This window comes from Agrilus planipennis, unplaced genomic scaffold (assembly GCF_000699045.2).
Source record: "Agrilus planipennis isolate EAB-ADULT unplaced genomic scaffold, Apla_2.0 scaffold108, whole genome shotgun sequence".
In the NCBI taxonomy this organism is placed as follows: Eukaryota; Metazoa; Arthropoda; class Insecta; order Coleoptera; family Buprestidae; genus Agrilus; species Agrilus planipennis.
The window spans coordinates 97,601-108,390 of NW_020439204.1; the positions used below are offsets into that span (position 1 = coordinate 97,601).

At 34.1% G+C, this 10,790-nt stretch overlaps 1 protein-coding gene across 4 annotated transcripts in view; it reads right to left on the reverse strand.

The window, feature by feature from the left end:
* The window catches only part of LOC108736572 (glycogen phosphorylase-like), a 25,811-nt gene extending 18,172 nt beyond the window's left edge, over positions 1-7,639 (reverse strand). The window contains exon 1 of one of the 4 annotated variants that reach the window (XM_025978100.1): positions 7,216-7,639. In XM_025978100.1, coding sequence (XP_025833885.1) covers positions 7,216-7,458 — 243 coding nt within the window. In that variant the 5' untranslated portion in view covers positions 7,459-7,639. Of the gene's footprint in view, positions 1-120; positions 581-3,862; positions 4,277-6,462; positions 6,545-7,215 lie in introns of those variants that run through there. The other 3 variants (XM_025978103.1, XM_025978102.1, XM_025978101.1) reach the window with 3 other exon arrangements.
* Positions 7,640-10,790: the final 3,151 nt, after the last annotated feature.

Sequence of the window (10,790 nt, forward strand, 5' to 3'; positions counted from 1 at the left end):
TAAACGACAGGTGCTACAAAATAAAAAGTAATACCATAAAGTCTAAATTCCCAATACAAACAGTAAATTTTGAACAAATAAGAAAAGTAAAGCAAATTAATTTTTTTACAAATTACTTACCCTGATAACATGCGAGGAACAACTAATAAAAATTACCACCCGTCAAGAGAAAACCGGCCCCCATGCACAACCTCTTGGTAAACTTAGAGATCACTTCCTTTTGGACCTTGGTAGTAATTAAAGATATCCATCCTGCTTTTAACAATTGTGATAGGGTTTCCGTATTCATTAATAAGCTTCAGTTACTAGAAAACCAACTAAAAAGTAGTACTCTTCAAAATTACTATACGCATTCGCTTTTACTCAAAACGGAATTAAAACAATTGGGCAAAAATCTAGGACTCATTAAATCTCAGTTCGTGTCGACTCGTCGTAAGCGTGGCTTAATAAATATCTTTGGTAATGGTCTCCACGCGTTATTTGGAACCATGGATGCTGATGAAGATTCACGAATTAACAAAATTTTAACGGATCTCCAAGAATCAAATAAAAAAGCATTATCATTTGTTAACGAATCAATTCACATAGCCAAAGACTCTATAAGGGATTTCAATAAAACACTTGCAACACTTTCCTTAAATAAAAAAATTATCAATCACAACTTTGAGGGACTAGCAAATAAGTTAAATAATGCTTCAAACAAAATCGAAAGAAATGCTTTACATTTGGAGATTTTAAATTTAGCGATGATTATTTCAGAAATAGTTCAGGAAATAAATCATGATGTTCTTGATATTAAAAATTTAGTGTTGCCCAAACGCAAGAACAAGACGAGACTTAGCCAGTCTTGGTCTTGGTCTTGCGCCAATACACCTGGTCTTGGTCTTGGTCTTGGTCTTGCGCTCCCAGTCTTGGTCTTGGTCTTGGTCTTGCAGCAAGAGTCTTGCAAGTCTTGCAATTACCTATTAGTCTATTACTATTTATTAAAGTTTACTTTAAATCCTAGAAAAACGTATTAGAATTGGAACATTGTGAGCTTGAATGAATATAGCCATAGTAAAGATCAAGCAGATTAATAAATAACTGAAGATTTGATAAGAAATTCGAAAAATCAACTGACCTATATGTCGTTTTCCATGGAAGTAACTGTTTCTTAATAAACATTTATGATCCTTGCTTTCTACCGCGCCGCCTCGCCACGTGCCGGCTCTATGATAAGGATGCCGCCGCAAATCAAACAATAATATAAAGCGTGTAAAAAAATTCGAAATTATTTTGCATGAGTATACCTACACCCTATGGCGGCAATCAAATAGTGTCAAATGTTATGATTTCGGCGTGGCGGCAACGATTGTTTTAGATTTCAAAAGAAGCCGCCGGCGCGTGTATCATAACCATGTACTTCCGAAAAGCGGCAAATTTCTTTGAGAAGTAAGTACAAAACCTTTGATGCCGCATTATCAAAGTGCCGATGGTTAAAACATAACTATGCATGCACTCAGTTTGATTTTAATAATTTTTTTATTCGCTATGTTTATGGTATTAGTCGTAATGCGCATAGGTCCAGTTTTTCATATTCTTTGATACAGTTTTTTGCGTCTCATAGAATTCCTAAGCGTACCTACCTATACACCGAACTGTTACACCTAACTACTCAGTGAAATAGCGCTAAGTCCTAGCTGCAAGACGCAAGAGTCTTGCAGGCTATGTCTTGTTCTTGCTCAAGTCTTGCACGGTCAGTCTTGGTCTTGGTCTTGCTAAAAATACGCGGTCTTGTTCTTGGTCTTGGTCTTGCAAAAACGCAAGAACAAGACCAAGACTGCAAGACCAAGACTGAATTTGGGCAACACTATAAAAATTACCTTCTCTTTACAAAGATTAATATGATACCACCGGGTCTTATCGATGATAACGACCTGTTAAAGGAAATTCAAATAATTTCACAAAAATTACAAGATAGAGAACTAATATTCCTTATTTCAAAGGAAAACGCTTCAAAATTATTACAGAATTGTAAATTAAAAATTCAATTAAAAAACTATTTGATTACCATAAAAATATCGATACCATTAATATCTAAAACAACATTCAATCTTTACCAATTGTATCCAATACCTTTCCCTTCAAAAAACTTCCAAAATATTATTCGGCCTAGTACTTCGTCCTGCTCATCTCCTATTTGGGTAGTCCCAATGAGAAAACTATCGATGATAAATATCCGCTGCCTAATATTACAGACATTTTGGACAAATTAGGGAAATGCCAATACTTTTCAACATTAGATTTGGCAAGCGAGTTTCGTCAAATTAAGATGCACGAGGATGATATACTAAAAACCGCGTTTACAACTGAAAACGGTCACTGGGAAATGTTGCGCATGCCTTTCAGTTTAAAGAATGCCCCCACAACATTTCAGCGTGTGCGTAGTATAACTATTTCGAAACATTTGTTAGCCAATAAACCAACTCTACAGTACCCCGACTTTTTTAAACCTTTTAGTTTGACCACAGATGCAAGCATAGTTGCTTTAGATGCCGTTCTATCACAGGGACCTATTGATAGTGATCGACGATTCGGAACAAAAATATAGTAGGTACAATCGAAAAGGAACTTCTCGCTATAGTTTGGGCCACGAAATATTTCAGACCATAATTATCTGATAAAAAGTTTAATATTATTACTGACTATAAGCCTCTTCAATGGTTGTTTTCACTCAAAGATCCAAATTTTAAATTACCAAGATGACGAATAAAATTAGAAGAGTATGATTATGATATAAAATACAAAATAGCAAATTACATTCAAATGCTGATGCGCCTTCCCGTATAAAAATTCATACAAAAGAGGCAATTAATATCTTTCAATACGTGGAACAATAAACAATATAAAATAGTATAGAAGGTGTTCAGGAAAATAATGACAACCAAAATTTACAAGATGAAAATGAAACCGTGCACTCAAATAGTGGACAAGACCCTGTCGTTAGTATACCAATTGCAGATACGCCAGTAAATCATGATCAAAATTAGGTAATAATTAGTCGAGTTCTATATGGTCCCGCAAATCCGTCAGTAACAAGGCTATTCGAAGATAAACAACGAATACATATCCAAATTTCCGAAAATAACTTTGATAATGATATCATAAGCTTTATAAAAGGTTTTATCCTACCTAAAGTTCAGTATCACCTATATTTTGAAAACCCGGAAATTTATGAACCATTCTGCGAAACAGTTAGGAAATACTTTAAATAACCCTCCTAAAAATTTTAAAAATGTAAATACAAATTAACTGACATTAATAATAAAAAGACGTACAAGAAATTATCCGAAATTATCACAAAAGTAAAACTAACCATCGCGGTATCGGAGACGGAACACAAAATCAAAACCCTATACTGTTGGCCGAATATGAAGAAATGAATTCAAACCAATATAAATGATTACGATATTTGTCAACAAAGTAAATATGAAAGAAATCCCGTTAAAATTCAAATGAACGTTTCTCCAACAGCAGCAAAACGATTTGAAATAATTCACATGGACACGCTATGTTAGAAAAAATCAAAATTCTTAACTATAATTAATTCCTTCTCCAAATAAGCGCAAGCATATCCACTGATTTAGTTTAGTTTAGCTTGTATTCAAATTGTTGATTGTCAAATAAATTTTTTCACCCATCATGGTGTTCCTAAACAGATTGTTGTTAATAATGGTACTTAATTCAAAACGCAGTTATTTCAGATTTGCTAAAATTACATACTGTAAAATAAGAGTTCATTTTTGTTCTTCGAATCATCCGCAATCAAACAGTCCTGTCGATAGATTACATTCAACTTTAATAGAACATTTTTGATTAATACCTTTGTATCTTTTACATCGTAATATTGTTGGGTTCTTATTCACCGGTACACAAGATGATCTCTGACAGTATGGGCAAGTGCAAAATAATAGTCTCTAGGGGTGGCAACATTCTTATCTTTAACAAGAGTGTAGTGGACATGCCGGTTGAAGGTTTTTTTAATTGCCGAAACGTCTTCAACCTCGGCAATGTGCCTGACACTGATCTGTTTTCTTATTTCTTAATCAGACTTTTGTGTTGCAATTTTGAAACGTTCGGTATCTTTACAGAAATTGTTCCGTGATGATCGTGAGGTCTTATAATGTGGCACAAAATTTGGCCGACAACGGTTACCTACTCTGCTTAACTTAACTTACTACACTATAGCTATAAGACACAAAAGTTAAGATTAAGACACGATTTACACCACACGACGATGCCACGCCAAAACACACTGACTGATAGGAGGAATAACAGATTTGCTACCAAGAACAAGGTCACCTTGCCAACATGTCAACTGACGTGCATGTCATGATTTGGATCGAGCATGCGCCTGAATTACTTAGTACCAAAAATATGTAGCTACAGTCTATTTCAATTTGTTAGAATTGTGACCTTGAAGAAATCTGCGCGAAGATAAAAAGAATACACACTAAGCGTGAGCAAGACAGAAATAGTTAGAACAAGCTTGAACGAACAGAGCTCTTTATAGGCGGTCTTAGGAGATCGGCTAGAACTGTACACTACTCGACGAAAATGTTTAGCAATTTCTTAAAACAAAAATGTATATAAGTTAACAATAGAAGACAAAGCAAAAGTTTTATAGGTGTGTAGAACGTTAAGTTAATTCACTTGTTATTATTTTTGCTAAATACGCTTTTAAATAAAGCATATTCTTAAATTTTAACGAGGCAGTTTAAATAATTTTGCAAATGGTACTGTACACTTTTGTCTAGTTCTCGCTGGGTGATCGGTGGAGAAATGAGCTCCGCAGACAAATATGATTGAATTTGGAATTATGCTACGGCGCATCCTAATAAAGGGAAGGGGCATATCTCCAACTTCTTGAAACGAACAGTAGTAGGCATTAAGTATATGCAAGAACATCAATTTATTTTACTTCACGTTATTGTTTTTATAATAAGAGTACCCAATTTATAATAGAACTTCCATAATTCCAAAGTATGTAGCTATTTGGTTTTCAAGTATTTGAGTAAAAATATTTAAAATACTGTGCACTATACAATTACTGTTAGAGTATTTCTAACTGCACTTGAAATAGGTACTTTTCCACGAAATTAATTATTATTTGTACCTAAATACAATTTTGTCTTTATTTTGTTTGATTCTGCAAATACTTTTTTAAGTAAATGTGATAATTATTTTATCTGTAAACAATTAATAAACAACTCAACTCAACAGAATATAAGATCATGTACAAATTGTTGTTATAATAATATTTTCCGAACCAAAATAACAACTTAATTATTTGTATTTGTATTTAAGAACTTTAGGGACCTATTTTTTACTTTTTATGATATTTTTTAAAAATATTTACTTAATAAGTTATTATTCAAATAAATATGTTTTTTTTCTAAATTTACCCATTATTTATGTGCAAATTATTTTTAAAAAACATTGATATAGTTAAGTTTGTATACTTAAAAACAATTTAAAAATATTTGTATTTTTGTATTTAAATGCCTACCTACACAAAACCAAGTATTTTTATTTGTACTCTATGAACTAAGAGTATTTTACTTATTTGTATTTAAATACTTTTTAGAAGGTATTTTTCATAAGTCTGTTTCAGAATAACAATTTCAAAAATTTCATTTACTTTTTTGCTTGTAGGTAAGANAAAATATACGTTCGGTTCAATTAAGACACCTAGTCGTCTAATTCGTACCACCTATAGCTTTAGTCGTACCTACAAAATCGACTTTATTGAACACAGAATAATGTATTTGGAAAAATATAGAAAAATACTTAATAATTGGTAATCATACAAACAATTCGGTCTGAGATTATATATTTTTCTTTGGTTACCAGTTACTAAACCAAACGTAATTGCTAAATCAACAACACAGAAAATAAAATTAATATTCTTAAAAAACAAAGTAACGCTTAGAAAATTATTAAGATTAAAGACAGACATCACAAATATATTTTTTTATTTTGCTATCATTGCCACATTGGTCATACATCCAACCTTTGCATTTCATACACTGGATCATGTTTTCTTCACGATCTTTCTTACATAATTGGCATAACCACGATTCTTTAGCTTTTTTTTTTATTCTTCATTCATGTTTCATTTGCTTTCTTTCTATTTTTTAATTTTATTGACTCCTTTTTTTGTTTTGACCATATTTATTACCTGATAAAAGGTTGAGTAAATTATTAAACAAATTTCTCAATACCTCAGTCGTACCCGTACGAGTAAGGAATTTTGCACAGGTACCACTTAAGCAGTGGGGCTAAACCACCTACATAATCTAAAAAATTCTACCGTTTGAGCATGCAAGATGTTAAGAAAGAAAAAAGCCAACCATCACATTTTTGCTATACAAAGCTTACGATAAGTACAAATTCTTACTGAAAACCGTGTATTTAACTTACTTTTTAATTATTTTTTATTACAAAGCCGACTGGCCATCCACTTCTTAACGTTTGCTCGCTCGACTGAATAGCTCAGGTTGACGGTACTAAATGGCGCAATTTACAATTATCACAAGATATTGGCAGGGTACGACTTGGGCCGTGATACGACTTGGGCAACCTTACCCTACAAAGTTGATTTTAACACATAATTTTGTTAATTCCTTTTGGCATTTCTATTCCAATAGACTATTAAAAACTTTGTTGACTCAAAAACGATTGTATCAGAGTAAACGGACTGTAAGTAGGAAATTATTACCTATCACTTCGAAAAGTAAAGATACATATTACCTATAAGGAAAACTTTAAAAAAACATTTATTATTTTTAATGTATCATTATTAATCGTTATAATTTTGTATTTTTTAATAGAATAACATAGCACCTACATTAATACAAGTTACCGACAAGACAACGAATTGTCCATTAGCAAAGAATGGATTGCATTAAAAAAAATACATCGAAAGAACAGAAATAAAAAATATGTCTCCATGCACTCTGTCATGCAATTAGATTCTTATTTATTTCTATTTTATCTTTAATTTGACTTTCGTTCTTCAAACATTCAATATAAAACCAAACAAAAGTTTCGCACCTGTTTATTGGTTTTTAATAATTAGATATCTTTTGGAAAACTACTTTTTCTATTAAAAAATTTTCAGTTTTTAGATTTATTTTTAATATCTCCCAAATATTCGCTTTCGTTCATACCTACCTTTGGATCTTTTTCGTAGTAATATTGTTGGGTTCTTATCCACCGGTACACAAGATGATCTCTGACAGTATGGGCAAGGGCAAAGTAATAGTCTCTAGGGGTGGCAACATTCCTATCTTTAACAAGAGTGTAGTGAACATGCCGGTTGAAGTTTTTTTTAATAGCCGAAACGTCTTCAACCTCGGCAATGTGCCTGACGCTGATCTGTTTTCTTTTTTCTTGATCGGACTTTTGAGTTGCCATTTTGGAACGTTCGGTATCTTTATAGAAACTCTTTCGTGATGATCGTGAAGTCTTTAACTATAGCACAAAATTTGACTGACAACGGTTACCTACTCTGCTTAACTTAACTTACTATACTGTAGCTATAAGATACAAAAAAGCTTAATTTAAGACACGATTTACATCACACGACGATGCCATGCCAATACACACTGACTGATAGGAGGGATAACAGATTTCCAACTAAGCACAAGGTCACCTTGACAATTGACGTATTTGCCATGTATTTTGGAATTTGGAACGAGTATGCGCCTGATCTGCTTAATATTTTAAATCTTGCAGGCGTAAGAAAATAGGAAAATAGCCAGTCAAGCCAGTGAACAATGAGAAGAAGAATTCTCAGCTGGTATGTTAGCTAATTGGAAAAACTGCACAAAAATTCGAATAAGCATGCATAATTCTGTAATGCGTACATTAAATAGCGAAAATTGTTTTTTTCGCGTTAAATATCTAAATAGATTTTATTTTTTGAAAACATTCTGAGATTAAAACGAATTTTTATATGAAGTTAAAAATAGAAAAGAAGGGGTCATCAGTAGGTATTTATTTTTGTTCGTTGTTTGGTATGGAGGTAGGTATATAAAAGGAAACGTAATGACTTTATTTCTTGTAAACAAAAATTAGAACATGTTTCTATATTTAACTTTTTCGCATAGGTATCACTGTTTATTTTAAATTTTAATTTTTATATGCATTAATACTCAGACAGCAGATAATAATGAACCAATTAAAAAATATGATAAAATCATTAAGTTATACAGAAAAACAACGCAAAATAATTCACTGTGACAAATATAAAATTAGATTTGGTTGTTGTTCAACAACAAAATGTATTGTAAAAACATCTCATAAACATAAAATATTAAATGCTATAATTAAGTTATTATTAATTTTAAGTTGAATAATTTGTTTTGTTTGATAATGCACGTAGTAATTCTGGTAATAATATTTGTTAAAAAAAATTGTTAAGGAATGCAGTAATGATAATTCTTGTCAAGTTGTCATACCTAGCTACCTAGATACCGTTCTATAAAATAAAATATATATAAAGGTAAATAGCAGAATATCCCGTTTTTATTACTTGAGAATTAAATATTAAATATGTTTATTTATTAATAACAGTTTGACTATTTTACACTAGTTTGCAAAAAAGTTTCCGATTTCGTCTTATATGTCAGTCTTATATATTTTGTGCTTCTGTAAATTTTGTATTTTTATATTCCACATCTAATTTATTGTACCTATACTTTTCTGTTTTCCGAATCTATTTGTCTTTTTATGTATAATTTTATCTTCTATATCTAATTCTGTCATGTATATTTCTGGAATTTCGCTTTCTAACTTTTACTTCTTTTCTGTCCTTTTTCTCACTTATTAAAGATCTCTATTTTCATTTCCAATAACTTACGTCGAAACTGTTCCTTTTATCTACTGTGAAACAATATAAGAACAAAGGCTTACACGGCCGGAATCCATAGTAGAATGAAGATTCGGGCTATAGGGCCGTGGTCTAAGTGAACTATTCTGTCCAGACGTTTCGTCAGCTATTGCGGCTGACATCCTCAGTGGTAGTGCAGCGTTGACAACGTGAACGTAGATTATATCTCGAAGGGGGCCCAGTCGCTGTCGAGACTTTGAGATATAATCTACTGTAGCGTGCACGAGTGTGTTTGTGTGCGATCGAACACACGTGTGTGTGAACGGCTTATCGATTCGCCACTGAATAGTGATATATTAATAATTACTGTAAATAAATAATTTTGTCGTTATCAGTCTTAAAAGTTAATTTTGTTAAACCCACGAACTTTACACTACGTTCACGTTATTAACGCAGCACTACCACTGAGGATATCAACCGCACTAGTTGACGAAACGACTACAAAATAGTTTACTTAGAAGTCCAAAGGAGACTCTACTTGTTTCAGGTAGGAACGTAAATTTCTAAAGAATATGATATAGAAAAATGGGAATTGACTTCAATTCACAGTTGAAGAACCCCCTGATCCCACGTTCCTCCCTGCCCCCCATAATCAATTCCCTGACATCCTTGACATTTTTGTCACAAAAAATGACACTTTCCGCCGATCCTATCGTCCTTGACGCACTATGCTCGGACCACTTTCTGCCTTAATAGATGTGGGCCGCCCAATCAACAACCCCCCAAACTCAACCACTTCACTAGACTGGTTACACCTTCGTTACACCCTCGAAACATCTTCACTCCAATTCGCACAATAGCGGAACATGACGAAGCTGTGAATCTCCTTTCAAACGAGATTGCCAGCGCAATCGAGCTCTCCGCTACTTCCCGCACCACGCCCACCAAAGGCAAAATCCATCCCGCAGAATTTTTGCCCTCCTTAAGAGGAAAAACAGAACCCGCCACATGTGGCAAAAACACCGCAATCTCCGCACCGCACCGCCCTCCAGAGAAAACTCGCCTCATGGAATTCCGCAGCGCCTCGTTTGACGAATACATCGCTCATGCAGAAATACACCCTAAAAGCACTTGAAACGTGATCTGTTCTCTCCGAAACAGAGCTAACCATTATTAAAACAAAATGACGCCCTGTACACTTCAGATGAGGAAAAAGCTGCAATCTTCGCAGACCCTCTCTGCCTCCAGTGCTGTCCACTACCCAGCCCTGTGGTTTTTACCGAAGTTTACGAGCAAATCAAAGCCATTTTTTAAAACTTCATCTCCACTGTTTGCGACTTCACACACACGTCCCCGCGTTAAATCTTCCTCAACATCCGATCTCGAAAAAGAGAAAGGCCCTGGTGCTGACAGAATTAAAGTCCAGCCACCAAAGCACATAACCGCAATGTGCAAAATCACAAACGCCATCATGCGGTTCCACTATTTTCCTTTGATATGGAAAGAAGCCACTGTCATCTGTCTCCCCAAAAAAGGAAGCCCCTCAGCTCTCCCTCAAGCTACAGGCCCACCAGCCTGTTGAGTTCGTGGAGCAAAGTAGTTGAATCAATCCTTCGCATTCGGCTCTTAGACCACGTGGAGCAAAACAACCTTCTCCCCGATTTTCAACACGGTTTCCGCAGGCATCACGGCACCAGCCACCAACTTCTTCGCATATCTGAATACATTTCCGACAACCTTAACAAGCGGCGTCACACCTCCATGCTACTTCTTGACGTCCAGCAAGCCTTCGACCGGGTCTGGCACGAAAGCCTTATCTCCAAACTCATCGCCCTTAACATCCCACATTTTCTAGTTGGGGTTATCAGCCGGTGTTTCACAAGGCTCCAAATTATCTTATAGTCTGTTTAACCTA